The sequence below is a fragment of the Manihot esculenta genome, chromosome 16 (genome assembly GCF_001659605.2).
Source record: "Manihot esculenta cultivar AM560-2 chromosome 16, M.esculenta_v8, whole genome shotgun sequence".
Taxonomy (NCBI): Eukaryota; Viridiplantae; Streptophyta; class Magnoliopsida; order Malpighiales; family Euphorbiaceae; genus Manihot; species Manihot esculenta.
The window spans coordinates 27025653-27045953 of record NC_035176.2 but is presented as its reverse complement, the minus strand read 5'-3'; the positions used below and the strand labels follow the sequence as shown (position 1 = coordinate 27045953).

General features: G+C 42.6%; 1 protein-coding gene across 1 annotated transcript; it reads right to left on the bottom strand.

Moving 5' to 3' along the window:
* Window positions 1-16580: 16580 nt before the first annotated feature.
* Window positions 16581-20042, bottom strand: LOC110603522 (terpene synthase 6, chloroplastic). Its single transcript, XM_021741274.2, has 12 exons — window positions 19960-20042; window positions 19345-19852; window positions 19057-19259; window positions 18844-18964; window positions 18669-18766; window positions 18385-18590; window positions 18193-18302; window positions 18008-18106; window positions 17655-17870; window positions 17427-17568; window positions 17094-17339; window positions 16581-17006 (listed from the first exon to the last, which is right to left on the bottom strand). Exons 1-12 carry the CDS (start codon window positions 20030-20032, stop codon window positions 16686-16688), a joined length of 2343 nt encoding a protein of 780 aa, XP_021596966.1. The 5' UTR covers window positions 20033-20042; the 3' UTR covers window positions 16581-16685.
* Window positions 20043-20301: the final 259 nt, after the last annotated feature.

The window sequence follows — 20301 nt, the reverse complement described above, 5'->3', positions numbered from 1 at the left end:
AAGACATAATCCCTACCTTGACACATACAATACAGGTTGGGGAGACAATCTGAGCTATGGCTATACAAGGACAGACCACTACCATGACTACCAAAGAGATCTGCAATACAATCCATGTTGGAGGGGCAATCCGAATTATGGCTATGCAAGGGCTGACTACTACCAAAACTATCAAGCCCAAGCAACACCTCAAAACTCCAATATGGAACTTGAAGAGATGGTAAGGAAATTGGAAATTTCTGGGAAAATTCTCCAACAGCAAGTGGATCAAGCGGTCAACTCAGTGGACGCATACATATTAAGAAGAGAGGAAGAGCCTCAAGATCTATGGGACGATGACGAAGAGATAGACCGAGCTATTGAGTCTGCTACACAAATCACCACTACACTTGAAGCTGAACCAGCTACTGCCCAAACAACGCTTGTTGAAGCTTCTGCCTCCCAAGAGACAGCTCTTACTGTAAAAAATATTGAATTTGTTGCTGTAACACTTTCTGCACCAGCAAGTCCATCTACTGCCACACCAGCCACTGCTACATTTGAACCAGATGCCCGATTCCAGGTTACTGCAGAATTTTCTGCACCAGCAGAATTTTCTGCACCAACAGATTTTTCTACACCTACAGATTTTGCTGCCGCACCTGCTGAAAAATTTTCTGCACCAGCAAAATCACCCACTGCCACGCCTGCCACTGCTGAAATTGCACCAGAAACTAAGTTTCAGATTACTGCAGAAAATCCAGCAATGGCAGAACCCCCTGTTGCACGTGAAGAAGCTGAAATTCAAGCTGGAAATCTGCCTGTCCAACCCACTACAAATAGAGACAACAGTTGCTGTCCACCTGCTGAAAATTCCACCACTACATCAGCAATTGCTGAACCTGCTGTCCAAAAATCAGCAAGTGCTGAATCTGCCACCATTACATCCCTTGTTGCTGTCCAAACACCAGCAACCTCAGAAATTGACACCACTAAACCAGAAGTTGTTGCACTCGCTGAACCAGCAACATACACCACTCAATTAGCTCCTGAACAACCAAAGAAGCAACAAGTGGGATAAATGGCTTCATCCTTGTAACGACTCGAAAATCGGACCGCTACCGGCGCTAGGATCCAGATCGGCTTAAGGCCGCCGGGACCCGTAGCAAGCCTGACATATAACCTGTAAACCTGTATAATCCCATACATGATCAACAATCATACATAAAAATTAAAACTTTTCTTTCCATTCATACACCAAACTCAACCTGTGCATGCACTGTATATAACATAAATCATAAACATTGATCCCTCTGTGGGATCTCATCAGTGCCCCCAATGGGTGACATAACATATATTGAGTTGGTTTACATAAACATCATAAAAATCTCTAAGATCATGTATTAAAAGGGATAGCAACAATCTATGGTCAAGCACACCTCTAACATCCATAAACATCATCTCATTACATATCTAAACTGTACTTTTAGATTACATCAAAATCATTTATCATGTCCACACTAACTAATACATAACCAAAACTTCATTACTCTATCCGGACTCCTGCTCTATCCTGTACCTGCAAGCCTGGGGGTAAAGGGAGAGGGGTGAGCTAAAAGCCCAGTGAGCAGAACTATAAAACATATTAACACTATGCTCTATGAAATGCATCATAACACAGACAATTCACATAAGGGTTGGGTGAACTTGTCACCAATTAGTCCAAGCTAACTCTGTGCCAGGCCGTAGCATGGGGTCCTGGTCTTCCTGTCATAACATACATTACTTACCATTGCCCCAGGGCCTCATCTGGGCTCCTAGTCTTCGAGTCCCATAACCGTGCCAGGCCGTAGAATGGGGTCCTGGTCTTTCCTTACTCTGTGCCAGGCCGTAGAATGGGGTCCTGGTCTTCCTGTCATGGACTAATTGGGTCATCCAATATTCACCCACATCAACAACAATCGATGCAATGCGGCATATTCGTGAAAACTAATGCAATCATCCTATTGCATAATCATGATGCATGAAACATGATAAAACATTTAATTTCTCAATTTAAAAGATTAAGTTTAGTTCCACTCACCTCTGGCTGACTCTGACAACACCGAAGCAGCTGAACTCACTGCTGGGGTCCTCGGTTCCTCGGGTCCGAACCTACACAGGTGGACTCAAATGAGGGACCAAACATACCTGAACATAACTATAAACTACTCCCCAAAAACCCCTTAAAACATCATGAAACAACCATAGAAAAACATGCAAAGGAGGCCTGGACAGGGCACTTTCGGCGGTAGGTTCGGCGGCCGAAAGTCCCTCCAGAGCCGAAAGTCAGGCAGGTTCGGCGGCACCTTCGGCGGCCGAAACTCCCAGACAGAGACGAAACTCATGCATGTTCGGTGGCACTTTCGGCGGCCGAAACTGCCAGACAGAGACGAAAGTCTCCTTTCGGAGGCAGGCTTCGGCAGCCGAAAGGCTTGCCTCCCCAGCCATGTTCAGCGGCCGAAAGTCCTTCGGCTGCCGAACCTGGTTTCTGCCAAAGGGCAGAAACTTGGCTCCTCTATGCACATACGCCTCCAAACCTTCCAAACATGCATCAAACCTATTCTACAACACACATACACAAGCATACATGTTCCTAGGGGCCTCAAACCATCATAAACCCCATCTACAATACATCAAGCATCCACATTGTTCAAAAACACACATTTATACCCATAAACTTCCAAAACATATCCATAACCTATCATGCATTTCTAACCCATAGATCTACTTAAAACTTACTTAAAACATGCAATGAGCTTAAGATCGGCTCTTACCTCTCGAAGATCGAGAGAGAGACGACCCAAAACTCGGAGGTGGGAGAGATTTGAGTTCTTGAACCTCAAAGCTCCAAAACTTGCTCAAAAGCTCAAAATCTTCAAAACAAAGTTAAAACTAATGAAAATCTTAAAAGATCTAGAGGAAGAACATCAAAGATTGGTGAGGGACGGCAGAGAGCTCACCTTGGCCGAAAATGGGGAGAAAGCTCGCCCGTTTTCGGCTAAGGGACCCTTTTATAGTGGCTGGCCAGGCCACGTTCGGGGGCCGAACGTGCCTCCGCATGCATGCCATGTTCGGCGGCCGAACTTAAGGTTCGGCGGCCGAACCTGGACTTCCTCACTTATGCCTTCGGGGGCCAAAGGCACACCCGAAATGCCTGTATGTTCGGCGGCCGAACTTGAGTTTCGGCGGCCGAACCTGAGTTTTCCTCCAAGGTTCTTTTCATGCAAAAACTCATTTCCTTTTTACTTAAAACCATAAAACACATTAAAACATTTTATGAGAACATGGTTTTACCCTTCTAGAGGTCTTCGACATCCGAGATTCCACCGGACGGTAGGAATTCCGATACCGAAGTCTAGCCGGGTATTACATTCTCCCCCCCTTAAGAACATTCGTCCCCGAATGTTCCTCAACTAGCACATGCATAGAATCATCACATCATACACATAAAACACATAGAGACTAACCTTAAAAGAGATGAGGATATTGCCGGAGCATAGACTCCCGTGTCTCCCAAGTGCACTCTTCCAGATTGTGGTGGTTCCAAAGGACCTTCACCATCGGGATTTTCTTGTTCCTTAGCTTTCTGATCTGGGTGTCTATGATCCGTACCGGCTGCTCAACATAGGTGAGATCCTCCTGGATCTCCACATCAGGCTCACTAAGAACCTTGCCCGGATCTGACACGAACTTTCTCAACATAGAAACATGGAAAACCGGATGGATTCTCTCCATTGAAGCAGGTAATTCCAGCTTGTACGATACATTCCCAATCTTTTGCAAGACTTTAAAGGGTCCGATGTACCGCGGAGCCAGCTTACCTTTCTTCCCAAACCGAACCACTCCTTTCATTGGAGACACCTTGAGCAATACCAGATCCCCCTCCTGAAACTCTACTTGCCTTCTGCGGATGTCTGCATAACTCTTCTGTCTGCTTACAGCAGTCTTGATTCTTTCTCTGATTAAGGGTACCACCCTGCTGGTGATCTCTACTAACTCAGGCCCTGCCAAGGCCTTCTCTCCAACTTCTTCCCAGCAAACAGGTGATCTGCACTTCCTCCCATACAAAGCTTCATATGGAGCCATCCCGATGCTAGCATGATGGCTGTTATTGTAGGTAAACTCCACCAAAGGCAGGTGCTGCTTCCAAGAACCGCCAAAGTCCAGCACACACATTCTAAGCATATCCTCTATTGTCTGGATGGTCCTCTCCGACTTTCCGTCCGTCTGTGGATGGAAGGCAGTACTGAAATCCAACCTGGTACCCATGACATCCTGCAGACTCCGCCAAAACCTGGAGGTGAACTGGGGTCCTCTATCTGACACTATAGAAACAGGAACCCCATGTAGTCTGACTATCTCATCAACATACACCTGCGTCAACTTGTCCACAGAATAGCCACTCCTGACAGGGATGAAGTGAGCAGATTTGGTGAGTCTGTCCACAATCACCCATATGGAGTCCAATCTGTTGGACGTCGCCGGTAACCCCACTACGAAGTCCATAGCTATATTCTCCCATTTCCACTCTGGAATAGGTAGCGGGTTAAGCATTCCAGCCGGCTTCTGATGTTCCAGCTTCACCCTCTGACACACTTCGCAGGCTGACACAAATTGTGCCACTTCTCTCTTCATAGCTGGCCACCAATAAACCTTTTTCAGATCTTGATACATCTTGGTGGCTCCGGGGTGAATGCTGTATCTTGCATTATGAGCCTCTCTCATAATGTCTCCTTTTAGCCCTATGTCATCTGGTACACATAAACGACTCCCATAGCGGAGGATCCCCTTGTTGTCGAATCTGAACTCGCTGTCTTTGCCTGACTGAACAGTCCTGGCAATCTTCACTAACTCTGGGTCCTCATGCTGTTTCTGAGCCACTTGCTCCAGAAACACAGGTGTCACTCTCATCTGGGCCACTAAAGCACCTATACCAGACAACTCCAACTTTAGACCTTCATCAATGAGCTTGTAAAACTCCTTCACCACTGGTCTCCTCTCTGCCGTGATGTGGGATAGACTGCCTAGTGACTTCCGGCTTAGGGCGTCTGCCACGACATTCGCCTTACCCGGATGATACTGAATCTTGCAATCATAGTCACTCAACAGCTCTACCCATCTCCTCTGTCTCAAGTTCAAATCTCTTTGACTCAGGATGTACTGCAGGCTTTTATGATCTGTGAAGATCTCACATTTTACCCCATAGAGGTAGTGCCTCCACATCTTGAGTGCAAAGATTACTGCTGCCATCTCAAGGTCATGTGTGGGGTAATTCAACTCATGCTTCTTTAGCTGTCTAGAAGCATAAGCAATCACCCTCTCATTCTGCATTAGTACACAACCCAGTCCCACACGGGACACATCACAAAAGACTGTAAAGTCTGCATCACTAGATGGCAGAGCTAACACTGGTGCTGAAATCATCCTCTTCTTAAGCTCTTCAAAACTCTCTTCGCACTGGTCAGTCCACATGAACTTCTGATTCTTCCTGGTCAGTCTGGTCAGAGGAGCTGTTATTTTCGAGAAGTCCTGAACGAACCTCCTGTAGTAACCTACCAAACCCAAGAAACTTCTAATTTCTATCACTGAAGTGGGTCTAGGCCAGTTAGCCACAGCTTCTACCTTCTTGGGGTCTACCTCTATACCATTTTCTGACACCACATGCCCCAAGAATGAAATGCTCCTCAACCAGAACTCACACTTGGAGAACTTGGCATACAAGCCATGTTCCCTCAAGGTCTGTAGAACCAACCTCAGATGATGGGCATGCTCCTCTGCATTCCTGGAATACACCAGGATATCATCTATGAAGACGATAACAAAGTGATCCAGGTATTGGCTAAACACTCTGTTCATGAGGTCCATGAATGCTGCAGGGGCGTTGGTTAACCCGAACGGCATCACAAGGAACTCAAAATGCCCATATCTGGTCCTGAAAGCTGTCTTTGGCACGTCCTCTTCTCTGATCCTCAACTGATGATACCCGGACCTCAGATCTATTTTAGAGAAACAACCCGCTCCTGCTAGCTGGTCGAATAGATCATCGATCCTTGGCAAAGGGTACCTGTTCTTGGTAGTGACTTTGTTCAACTGCCTGTAGTCGATGCAAAGTCTGAGGGATCCATCCTTCTTTCTTACAAACAAAACTGGAGCACCCCAGGGTGAGGTACTCGGTCGGATGAAGCCCTTGTCTACCAGCTCCTGTAACTGCTCCTTCAACTCTTTCAATTCTGCTGGCGCCATCCTGTAAGGAGGGATAGAGATCGGTCGAATTCCAGGCATCAATTCTATCTCGAACTCTATCTCCCTAGCAGGTGGTAAACCTGGCAGCTCGTCTGGGAACACATCTAAAAACTCTTTAACCACTAGCACTGAGGCAGGTTCTCTAACCTGACTGCTAAACTCTCTCACATGAGCCAACTACCCCTGACATCCCCTCCTGAGCAACCTTCGAGCCTGAAGAGCTGATATTAGACCTCTAGGTGTACCCTTCATGTCTCCTCTGAAGACAACCTCAGACCCATCCTGACCTCTGAACCTGACTACCTTGTCCCTGCAGTCCAAGGTAGCACCATGGGTAGATAACCAGTCCATCCCTAGAATGACGTCAAAATCTGTCAAATCTAGAACCACTAGGTCGGCGGACAAGCATCTTCCCTCAACAAACACAGGACTACACTGGCAGACTGACTCTGCCACTGATGGATCACACTTGGGTCCACTGACCCAGAGAGGACACTCTAGCCCAGAGATCATCAACCCCAACCTCTCAACGGCTCTCGGTGCAATAAAAGAATGAGATGCTCCAGGGTCCATCAAGGCATAAACATCTGAACAACCAATGACTAAGTTACCTGCCACCACGGTGTTAGATGCATCTGCCTCCTGCTGTGTCATTGTGAAGATCCGTACTGGAGCCGATGGACCTTCACCTCTGAAACCCGCTGAAGAAGAGGCTGCCCCTCTCCCTCTGCCTCTGCCACTGGCCTGAGTCATGGCTGGAGCTGCTGGCTGCGCTACACTGCCTGAAGCTGTCTGCTGGGACTGAGCCATCGGGACTGCTCTTGGACATTCTCGTGCCATATGCCCCTCCTGACCACATCTGAAGCAGGCGTTCGTCCCAAACCGACATACTCCCTTGTGTGGCCTACCACACCTCGCACAAACTGTATTATCAGCACCAGAGCTTGAGCCACTCCCAAATCCCAGACTGGACTTGACTTTGCTCCAGAACTTGTTCTTCTTACCCTTGGCTTTACTCCATCTCTTACTGCCTGAAGCTGCTGCACTCAGGGTAGAGGGATCTAACCTTCCCCCACCCGGAGTTTTAGAACCAGAAGACTGTGCCACTGTTTGCTTAACTGTCCCCTGAATGATGGCACTGGCCTCCATCTTCCTGGCCATATCGACTATGGCATGGAAGCTCTCCCTGTCCACGGACTGAATCAAGGAGGAATACCTGGAATGAAGTTTCATGACATACCTCCTTGACTTCTTCGAATCTGTATCCAGACTCTGCCCAGCAAAAGGCAACAGCTCCAAGAATCTGTCGATGTACTCCTCTACACTCATATCCTCTGTCTGCCTCAACTGTTCAAACTCTATCATTTTCAGCTCCCTTGAACTATCGGGAAAAGCCCATCCTGCAAACTTGTTTGCAAACTCTTCCCAAGACAAGCTTTCCACTTTCGGGCTCACATAATTCTTAAACCACTCTCGGGCTTTCTTGCATTTTAATGTGAACCCAGCCATCTGAATGGCTCTACTGTCATCCGCCCCTAACTCCTCTGTAATAGCCTTGACCCTCTCAAGATACACAAACGGGTCATCACCTGACTCAAACTGGGGAGCACCCAGCTTCATGTATTCGATCATCTTGACCTTGCTCCCACTGGCTGAGCTAGGTCTCGAAGGTTGAGTAACTGGGGCTGCTGGTTCTGTAGGTGGTGGAGGTGGTGCAACATTTTCTGATGTAGGGTTTGCTGGATTTGGATAGTAAGGTGGGGGTGGATACATTGGGTATTGTGAATATGGTGGGTAGTATGGTGGGTATGGCATCTGTGTGGGATAAGGGGTGAAGCTAGGGTAATCCGATGTACCTCCCATCGAATACCCGGGATGTTGTGAGAAGTGTGGGTAGTGGGGTGGCTGAACAAATCCCGAGGCCTGAGTGCCTCCTTGGGACTCTCCCATTCCCTCTTCTGACATGCTAACTCCCAGACTGCCATCCCTCCTCTGCTCTACATCCATATCATCCCCCATGTCCTCTGACATTCCTCCCTGAACTGTTCCCCTCACTGATCTGCTCCTACCCAGATCCAGAGACCTTCTAGGGTCTCTTACTGCTCTTTCTCGGTTAGACCTACTAGACATTGCCCTAGGCAATACTGGAGGACGGGCGCTCGTGCCCTCATCCTCAGGTGGCACTCCAGTCAATCGTGCGGATCGACGAATTCCTCTCATCCTGTTTTTTGAAAAACAGTACACATCACACAAACATTAGCATCATATGGTTCATGTGGGCACACATGAACCCTCATCACATACATCACATATCATAGCATATCATTAATGCACATGCATATTGTCATGGCATTTCACATCATTATACAAGACAGGACTCTACATCCTATCCTAGTGGACATGATCTTTCCTATTGTGCTTGACCTTCTATAACATTTATGAGCCCGACACTCTAGGTCTGACCATATGAACCTAGGGCTCTGATACCACTCTGTAACGACCCGAAAATCGGACCGCTACCGGCACTAGGATCCAGATCGGCTTAAGGCCGCCGGGACCCGTAGCAAGCCTGACATATAACCTGTAAACCTGTATAATCCCATACATGATCAACAATCATACATAAAAATTAAAACTTTTCTTTCCATTCATACACTAAACTCAACCTGTGCATGCACTGTATATAACATAAATCATAAACATTGATCCCTCTGTGGGATCTCATCAGTGCCCCCAATGGGTGACATAACATATGTTGAGTTGGTTTACATAAACATCATAAAAATCTCTAAGATAATGTATTAAAAGGGATAGCAACAATCTATGGTCAAGCACACCTCTAACATCCATAAACATCATCTCATTACATATCTAAACTGTACTTTTAGATTACATCAAAATCATTTATCATGTCCACATTAACTAATACATAACCAAAACTTCATTACTCTATCCGGACTCCTGCTCTATCCTGTACCTGCAAGCCTTGGGGTAAAGGGAGAGGGGTGAGCTAAAAGCCCAGTGAGCAGAACTATAAAACATATTAACACTATGCTCTATGAAATGCATCATAACACAGACAATTCACATAAGGGTTGGGTGAACTTGTCACCAATTAGTCCAAGCTAACTCTGTGCCAGGCCGTAGCATGGGGTCCTGGTCTTCCTGTCATAACATACATTACTTACCATTGCCCCAGGGCCTCCTCTGGGCTCCTGGTCTTCGAGTCCCATAACCGTGCCAGGCCGTAGAATGGGGTCCTGGTCTTCCTGTCATGGACTAATTGGGTCATCCAATATTCACCTACATCAACAACAATCGATGCAATGCGGCATATTCGTGAAAACTAATGCAATCATCCTATTGCATAATCATGATGCATGAAACATGATAAAACATTTAATTTCTCAATTTAAAAGATTAAGTTTAGTTCCACTCACCTCTGGCTAACTCTGACAACACCGAAGCAGCTGAACTCACTGCTGGGGTCCTCGGTTCCTCGGGTCCGAACTTACACAGGTGGACTCAAATGAGGGACCAAACATACTTGAACATAACTATAAACTACTCCCCAAAAACCCCCTAAAACATCATGAAACAACCATAGAAAAACATGCAAAGGAGGCCTGGACAGGGCACTTTCGGCGGCAGGTTCGGCGGCCGAAAGTCCCTCCAGAGCCGAAAGTCAGGCAGGTTCGGCGGCACCTTCGGCGGCCGAAACTCCCAGACAGAGACGAAACTCATGCATGTTCGGCGGCACTTTCGGCGGCCGAAATTGCCAGATAGAGACGAAAGTCTCCTTTCGGAGGTAGGCTTCGGCAGCCGAAAGGCTTGCCTCCCCAGCCATGTTCGGCGGCCGAAAGTCCTTCGGCTGCCGAACCTGGTTTCTGCCAAAGGGCATAAACTTGGCTCCTGTATGCACATACGCCTCCAAACCTTCCAAACATGCATCAAACCTATTCTACAACACACATACACAAGCATACATGTTCCTAGGGGCCTCAAACCATCATAAACCCCATCTACAACACATCAAGCATCCACATTGTTCAAAAACACACATTTATACCCATAAACTTCCAAAACATATCCATAACCTATCATGCATTTCTAACCCATAGATCTACTTAAAAATTACTTAAAACATGCAATGAGCTTAAGATCGGCTCTTACCTCTTGAAGATCGAGAGAGAGACGACCCAAAACTCGGAGGTGGGAGAGATTTGAGTTCTTGAACCCCAAAGCTCCAAAACTTGCTCAAAAGCTCAAAATCTTCAAAACAAAGTTAAAACTAATGAAAATCTTGAAAGATCTAGAGGAAGAACATCAAAGATTGGTGAGGGACGGCGGAGAGCTCACCTTGGCCGAAAATGGGGAGAAAGCTCGCCCGTTTTCGGCTAAGGGACCCTTTTATAGTGGCTGGCCAAGCCACGTTCGGGGGCCGAACGTGCCTCCGCATACATGCCATGTTCGGCGGCCGAACCTGGACTTCCTCACTTATGCCTTCGGGGGCCAAAGGCACACCCGAAATGCCTGTATGTTCGGCGGCCGAACTTGAGTTTCGGCGGCCGAACCTGAGTTTTCCTCCAAGGTTCTTTTCATGCAAAAACTCATTTCCTTTTTACTTAAAACCATAAAACACATTAAAAAATTTTATGAGAACATGGTTTTACCCTTCTAGAGGTCTCCGACATCCGAGATTCCACCGGACGGTAGGAATTCCGATACCGGAGTCTAGCCGGGTATACAATCCTTGAGTAAGCTTGAATCACAAGGAAAGCTACCTTCCCAAACTGAGATAAATCCAAGGCAAAATGCTAGTGCCATCACATTGAGGAGTGGAAAAGAGCTGCAAGACAGTAGGGCTGAAAAATTACAAAAACAGGCCATGAAAAAAAAATCTGCCAGAAAGTGATCAGGGCAGTGATCTGCCCAAATCACCCAGACAATCTGCCCAAATCAGTGAGCAGACAGACTTGACAGATAGTAATTTGCCCAAATCACCCAGACAATCTGCCCAAATCAGTGAGCAGACAGACATGACAGAGGGTGATCTGCCCAAATCAACAGGAGATCTGCCCAAATCACCTAAGCAAACAGACCCCGTCTTGCCTAAATCACAGGAGCAGATAGACATAGTAGAGAGTGATTTGCCCAAATCAACACCAAATCTGCCCCAATCAGCAAGCAGACAGCAAGCAGAGTCCCAGACAACAACTGCACCAGATCTGAAGCCCTTGCCCAGCCACCTCAAATATGCCTACTTGGGAGCTGGAAATACACTTCCAGTAATTATTTCTAACCAGCTCAGCCAAGAAGAAGAGGAAAAGCTCCTTGATGTGTTGAGGAAGCACAAGAAAGCAATTGGGTGGACCTTGGAGGACATAAAAGGCACCTTAAGACCATTCGGTGGAGGCTCAAGACAGGATGCAGCACATGGAAAGCATGTTGCAGCTGCTGGTTCAACATTTTCTGCCCACAGACCAGCCACGACAGTGATTTGGCCGAGTGATTTGCCCAAATCACTTGGCCTAATCACCCACACCCCAGGCAGTCCCTTTCCTTCTCCTTATTAATTTTTTCATATTTATGTTTAAACATTGAGGACAATGTTTGGGATATGTGTGGGGGTATTTACTGCTAGGTTATATTTTTGCATTGATTACATTATATTTTTGCTTTCTTTTTTGTTTCATTTTGCATCTTTTTGCCCCATAAACACACACCAAAAATTTTTTCTTTTTTCACACATTTTTTTCACACACACACACAGAATTTTGACTTAGCTTTTGCTCTACTCAGCATAGATAACAAGGTTAAAAGAGCTTCCTATCTCATGACCCCATTGATTTTCCACCCCTTTAAGCCTAAATTGAATCATTCACAGTTTAATACCTTCACTTAGGGAGTTCTTTTCTTGAATTGAATCCTTAAACTTGTTGTGGTCAAGGGAAATAAAAATATAAATACATGCAAATAAAAAGTTAGTGTAACTCCCTATGAGGTGATTTTCCCAAACTGTCATGAAAAGAAAAGAAAAAGGAAAAACCAGCACAAAGCACAAATCATAAACCTGTTCCAATGGCCAAATAAGCTATGAACAGAACTAGTAGCCACTTGAACAAGTGACTAACTGAGTAACCGGGGGTGGGTATCACCAATATGCACCTTCGCGTAAAAAGGTTAGTGACTTTTTCAGGCAAGAATAAAAAAGTGCTGCTGAATAAAATAAAATAAAATGCTCAAAGAAGGGCAAGTCACTCTTAGAGGTTGTATTGAGCTCATATAAAGAGAATAAGCATGATTAAATCAAAAACATTTTTCTTGACCATGGTAGGTGAGGGGAAACAAGGAAAAGAAGAAACAATCTCGGTGCATGTACTCTATACTGTGATACTTCAATTTAGGAGTCTAGGGGGGGCTGATTAAGTGGTACTTAGGCTCAAAAGAAAAAGGGGCTTGATTGACTAAGTTGTTTATTGCTTGAGGACAAGCAAAAAGCTAGGTGTGGGGGTATTTGATCAAGCATAATTTAGCCACATTTTTATTATATTTATTACTGTTCTGTAACGCTAGGATCCGGGTCGACTTAAGGCCGCCGGGACCCGTAGCAAGCCTTTGGCACAATTGGTACTCACTCTCACTAGACTATTCCCTTAAAGTGGGAGGTCAAGGGTTCGAGCAGTGGGGGAGGCGACCTAATTCCCAGAGGAAGGAATTGGGCCAAATCCACTCGGGCTAGGGCGGGCCGTAATGGCTCCCCCGAGGGACAAATCTTGCCTGGAACCCGTGAGGGTGAAGGGATGTTAAGAGCTGCTCACGACGCCAGTGGAAAGCCCGAGGTGGCAAGAGGCCAGGCGAGGGATAGCCCTGGGCCGTGAGTGGTAACAGTGCCGTGCGTACGGGCCGGGCTGTTACATGTTCATTTACATATTTTTCTAGCTTAATTTGTGTTTTTGTTATGTTTTTACAGAAAAGGAAGAAATTGGAAAGTTGGAGAAAAAGTGAAGAAAAAGCTGGAAAAAGTGATTGGGTCAAAGTGATTTGCCCAAATCACTCGCAGAGACTGGCCAAATCACTCACAGAGTCAGAGACAGAAACTGGACTGAATCCCAGAGAGCGATTGGGGCAGATTGGGCAAGTGATCTACCCAAATCACTCGCAGAAACTGCCCAAATCACCTTGACAGCAGAGGTGGGAAAACAGCAGGGAACCGAATTTCAAATTTTCAGAAGTCCAAATCCAACTAAATCACTACCAACACAATTCCAAGAGTCACGAAAGAGTTTCTCACCTAAGGAATTCCAGTTGCAATTAAATTCAATATAAAAAGAGGAATCACAAGCCAAATTAAAAAGGGATTTCAAAACCCTAGAAGGATGGAATTCTTCAGCTATAAAAGGGCAGCCTCCAAACCAGCAAAGATATATCTCATCTTCAGCAAGTCTGCAGAAAAATACAGCAGTTTCTTCTTCTTTTCTTTCTTCTTCCTTTTGTGATTTTGTCCACCATGAGTGGCTAAATCCATTCTTTTCTAGTTGAAGTTGGTGAATTTCAGATTTGTGATGAATTGGGAGATTTAAATCTCCATTATTAAACTCTTATTTACCTTCAATATTTATGCAACTTGATCTTTCTATAATTATTACTTTGCTTTTAGAATCAATTAAGGCCTGTTGCTTTTAATTGCTTGAGTAATATATTTTTTGAATAATTTAGGTCCGTAATTGCTTAGATTGTTTAAACACAAGTATAATCAGTTGCATAATCTAAACTTGACCACGCGGTTGGCAAGGTTAGAGTTGGGTTTCTCTAAGTCTTAATGCAGTCAACAGTTGTTCGATGCTACAATGCCCCAAGGACGTTCCTTGGCAACTTGTTGATTAGTGTTTGATTAGCGAACGTTTCCTAATCAAACTAGAACTAAGGAGGAATTTGGATTGTGAGAAGCGTCTTCCATGTCCTAAACTAACTTATTGAAATAGATAAGAGTATTAAAAAGATCAATGATCAATTCTGAACAAACTGAAATAGACTCATACTTCAACTAGAATCTTTTTCCCATTGAAATTCTCATCTCTTTAAATTATCGCTTTCTTTTGCTGTTTATTATCAAATCAAACCCCCCCTCTTTTAATTATTTGTTATTTACTTGTCTTGGTCATTATTAGGAAGGTCTTTAGTGTCAATTCCCTGTGGTTCGACCCTATTGCCACTATCTGCAAATTTATTTGTTGATTGATTAATAGGTTTATTTTTTACAGTTTCGACAACCGCTTATCAATACTCCTTTATTAGTGGCCAAACCATCAATCCAGCAAAATCAGCTCTCTGTTTCAGCAGGAATACCCTATGAAACCTTCACTCTTGCATCGCTAATATCTTAAGAGTTCCAATGTTGGGAGACAAGATAGATTTCTGGGTCTGCCCTCTTTGATTTCTAGATCAAAATAACAAACATTTGAATATATCAAAGAAAGAATTGAAAAGAAAATAGTCGGATAGAAGGAGTAATTATTATCTAAAGGTGGAAGATAAGTGTTGATCAAAGCGGGTTCTCAAGCAATTCCTATCTATATTATGTTGTACTTCAAGCTTCCTAAGAATCTCTATGATAGTATTAACTACATGATAGCTAAATTTTGGTGGGGTTAAAAATAGGATGATAGAAAGTTGCATTGGATTGCTTGGAATCAAATTTATGAACCAAAATCAAGAGTTGGTTTAGACTTTAGAGACCTAGAAGCTTTTAATTTAGCTCTACTTGCCAAACAAAGCTGAAAACTTCTTTTGGACCCACATTCTCTTCTAACTAGGGTGCTCAAAAGCAAACATTATCCACATTGCTCTTTCCTTCAAGCTAAATTGGGCAGTAATCCTTCTTGGGGTTGGAGAAGCATTATTTGATGCAGACAAGTCATTGATAAAGGAATACATTGGCAAGTGAATGGTAGTTGCTCAATTCTCTGTAAGGAGAATAACTGAGTCCCAGAGTTTTTTCCCCAACCGCCTAGACTTGTTCCGAACCATGATCTTTACATGGTATGGGTTTCTTAGCTCATTGAATACCAATACTACTCTTAGAATTAGAATCAGGTTGGAATGAATTTTCATCCAAATGACATTCCTCATATCCTTTCCATCTCAAGTGCTATGATCAGGAATGAAAACAAGTTGGTCTAGCATCACACAAGAAATGGCCAGTGTGAGGTACGATCTGGTTATTATATTGTTAAGTCCATTCTTAATAGTACCTCTACAGATTCAAATGCAGGTCCTGATCCAGATTCATCGATGAATCTTGTTTCCTTTTGGAAATCTATTTATAAAATAAATGTGCCTCCAAAGCTACATAATTTTCTTTGGGCTTGTATGAGAGAACGCTTGCCAACTATAGAAAACATACACCGATGACTCCCTCATTTACCACAGAACTGCCTTTTTTATGGAGAATCGGAAACTCATTCACATCTTTTCTTTAAGTGCCGGAGAGCGATTCAGTTTTGACTTCTCTCTCCCTTACAATTGAGATCATCTATGCTCCTGGGTCACTCTATAAAGGATTTTTGGGTTTCAATTTCAGACTATCTAATTGGTCAAGATAACAACTCTAATAACCTATCCTCTTTTGTTTTCCTGATATGGCATTTGTGAAAATGCAGGAACCTCCATGCGTTTAAACACCAGCAAGTCCCTTTAGCTGAAAGTATTCTCCATGCCGTCCATCATTGGCAAATCAAGCAGCTCATTTTTCGATAGTTAAGACTTTACATGATACTTCATTTCTTCTTAATATTATGTACCAACATCAAGTAATCTCTTCTCTCATGTCTTTTTAACTGTAATCTTATCTCTGACAAAAAAAAAAAAAAAAGAGGTCATTAGTGCCAATAAAAGGATATTTTACTTTGAGTAGCGAAGACCAAATTAAAGTGCATGGTGCTGATCTTAGAACTTCCAAATTTACTTAAACAAAAGGGCTTGATTGTGGAGGGAGATGTTCATAATTCCGAAATCTCCTTTATTCTTAGGTAAGAGTAGAGATTGCCAATTAATCAAAGTGAAGTTTTCTTCTATTGCAGCCTCTAGACAAGAAAGAAAAAAAATCCTTACAATTTCTCAATTTTCTGAACTACTGTTTTTGGAAACTTGAAAACAAAGAGGTAGTATATCTAATTAGACAAAGCGGGCCTACTTTGGATAATACTTTCCATTTCCAAAAAGAGAGCCCGCTTTCAAATTCTTTAATATATAACTTGTACATATTTCCATTATGATATCTATTCTCTAATTCAGTTCTCTTCCTACTAGTATAATAGATCTCATAACTGCATACAACTCTTATTGACATATATAAGTTTGGAGAAACTTATAAGAGAATTTCGAACAACATACTCTAATCATGGTTATGGTTTATAAATTTAATCCAATTTTGAGTATGGGGGTAGAAGGATTGGTTCATTGACTATTGCATTCACAGGACCAACCATCTTGTGTGGACTTGAATAGGCATCATCACCCATGTAGAAGAGGTGCAAGATCTTGCTCATCTTCCAATACAGATCTTTGCAAACTTTAGGAACTACACTTCCTTCTGTTTGTTGCACCATCCTCAGTAATTCTCTCCTATGGCTCTCTATCAGTCTTTCAACTTCTTCTTCAGCCTCCTTTTCAGTTATAGCTCCACGCCCGTGTATTATTGGCAATGATGCTCCATTCAATTTCCCTTGTGCGCCTTCTCTCTACAAGTTAATTACATCCATGCAAGTAGATATTATTTTGAATCCATAATAAATCAAATCTAGATGAAAATTTTCTCATGTACGTACCTTAACAGTTACACGATCGTTTAGAAGTCTCCCAATTATGCTGACATTTATGAAGAGATTATCATACTCCTGGCTTTGTACAACTTGTTCAGAGAGCTTGCAGCCCAAGAAATAAAGTGATATGAGAATAACAGGTCCCAAGGCAAATGATACATATGCATTTGTCATGTACTCATACATGGTTGGCACTAGTTTGTTCCTTGCCCATTCTGCTTCCTTTAACATGGTATTCAGCAGAGTGATCCACTGCACATGAATACACATGGTTATAATTATTAAATGATTAAAATTTTAAAAAATATTTAAATTAAAATGAATAATAATTCGGCCTACAATATCAATCAAGTGCTTTTTGACGCAGCGCCCTTGTTGTTTGCTGGCCTTCTCAGCTAGATCATTGGTTGTGCCATAAATTGCATAAAAGAGGATCTCCACATCTTTTGACATGAACCCAACAGCTGAGTGCTCATCCCATCTGCGTCCCAATTGAATTTTTTTCTTTTTTTTAATTTCTTTGGATAAAACATAAAATGGTTAATTAGAACATTGATTATATTATACCTTTGAAGCAATTCAATGAGGTTTAATAGTTCCTCCATTGAACCAGCAAAGTCGAAGAAATCATCGACAACAGTTGTTAGAACAGTGTTTTGAGCCCATGAGATGCGAGCATCAGAGAATTCAGGATGAGGAAGGACCGCAGCAATAGAAAAATAGGCATATGCTACCTTCTGTCTTGCAAACTCCAATTTTCCCACATTATACTCTTTCATCCATCTGCTTAATTTTATATCCAAAAATGCAGATTAATTAATTTATTCAAAAAATTGCAGTTTTTCCCATTGGCCAGGGGTAAACTAAAACGAAACAACAATAATAGAAGAATTTCCATTTAGCTTTTTCAGTGAAATTACCTTTCCAAATAATCTAGTTCCTTGCGGTGCATGGCTTGACACTCATTAAAGTCTTGGAATGAAAACGTTAAGAGATCTCTTTTATCAATATTGAGACACCTACATATAAACAAAACATCATCTTCATCGTCATCAAGATTCTTGGATAATATGATAAACTCAGTTAGAGATGTCATCTTAATTACCTGTAAGATGTTTTCAGAAGTGAAACTTTGTCTAGATGGTAATTCTCCATATAACGACGGCTTTCAATTCTTTCCAGATTTGCATACGGATGTTTAAGAGTATAATCCACCTGTAGATTTAATTAACATTCTTTAATGTTTTTAACATAAGAAAGCATTAACTAAAACGGTAATATGTTGACATTATCCTACATCGTTCTGCAAACTCTTGTCTTGAATCTCCCCAGCACTTGCTGCTTTCTCTTCAAGATAGGTGCTTGTCCATGCATAAATTCTTTCCAGAACAGGTTCATTCTGAAATATTGTCATCTGTGAAGCTTTATATAACTCCAAAACAGACTTTACATCACTCACTGAATTCAACATATTCTCTTGTTTGTCAAAATTTTCCAATGGATCTGCCGGAACAAATATGAGAAATATATTAGGGGTAAGCTACGTAGTATTGCTCAAATTCAAGAATGGAAAGATTTTACCTGAAGAGATTTCGTAGCCGTTCATCCGTAGTAGCCTAAATGCCATGGCACAACATCCAGGGTTTGAAAATATTTCTTCATTGCCTTGCTTCCAGGATCTGTTCACCAGTTAACCACTCAATCATTTCGTTTGCTAATAATTATTAAAGGGTTCAGTGGGAAATTATTAGTTCTCCTGTATATGTCATCTAGTGTGGTTGCTATTTCTTCGGTGAAATGTCTGTCTATTCCCAGTTTTGCCAAACTGTCGATCATATAGAGACGAGAATAGATGTCCAGGGGATAGAGGGTAGGAACTGAAAAAAGGAAAATTTCAACTCAATATATATATATACACACTAAAAATGCCACAACTTGTATCAAAAAGAAAACTACGTTTATGAATCACCTGCTTTGTCGAATTTTGTCACCAGGGAGTGCAAGTAATCCAAACATTTTTCATCATGAAGATGGGTCAGAGCAGCTGCAGTTGCAGATGGTGAATTAAACAGCGAGCCGTTACTGCTTTGATATTTCATAAGCTTTTGCCAATCATTTAACCGAGTCAGCCCCTCTGCAAAATATGCAAGCTTGTTTATCTCGCCTTGGAAGCTGCAGCAAAAGAAACTCAGCATCAATGCCTACGTAAAAGTTGAATTGAAAAGAAAAAAAAGAATCACAAGTATATATATTATGCCTTTTAATTTCCAAATCTCGCTTGCTAAGCATTCCCTCTATCGAAGAGTCGTTGATAGGAAGATTCAAGCCTACATCTCTTGCATGCTCAATCATGCCTGGAAATATTATATCGAAGCCAAGAGGAGAAAGTTGATGCTGGTCAGTGGCAGCCCAAATGTTAGAGGCGATGAAGTCTAGACCTTTATTCACAAGTTGGTCGCCTGCATCCCATTTGTGGAGAGCTAACAGACAGGCAAGTGTGGAAGAGAGGGAGTCTTTAATAAGGAGAGGATGAGTAGGGTCAAGAGCCCATGAACCATCAGGCTGCTGATTCTCCATAATCCAGTCAAGGCATTCTGGGAAAAGGGGCTGCTTGTAACCATTCTGTGAGGGTACCATCGCAACCCAAGCAGTGTCATATGAGGAAACTGGTAGCTTATTCTCATCTTTCTTCAACAAATCTCTGATTTTTCCAAGTGGATCTTTTACATTGTGCAGCTTTTTGTTGAACGGTAGTCGTGATGGATCTGCTCAAAAGCTCATCATAAGAGGAAATTAAAGACTTGCTCATTAATATTTATAATTAAGAAACGTAAAGCAAATTTAAAAGTAGCCAGAGTTCTTTTTGTGTTACCTGCTGAGTGAGGCTTTGGTGTTGTGCTTTGTGTTAGCACAATCTTGAGATTGGCCGTGCAAGAGAGTGCCATCGTTCTCTCAACTGTGTGTGGTGTTTGAAGAAGAATAATGATGCCTCCACACATTTATAGGAGTGGTCAACGAGTCATTTAGATTGAGGTTTAGATCATTAAATTATAAAATATTACTCTTTGTTTATTTATATTAAATTATAAAATATTACCTCATGTGCAATTCATTTATTTATATTTAAATTTAACTTTTTTTATAATTATTAATATTATTATATTTACGTAAGATAAATTTCATTAAAAAATAAAATAATTTTTTAAGTGATCGT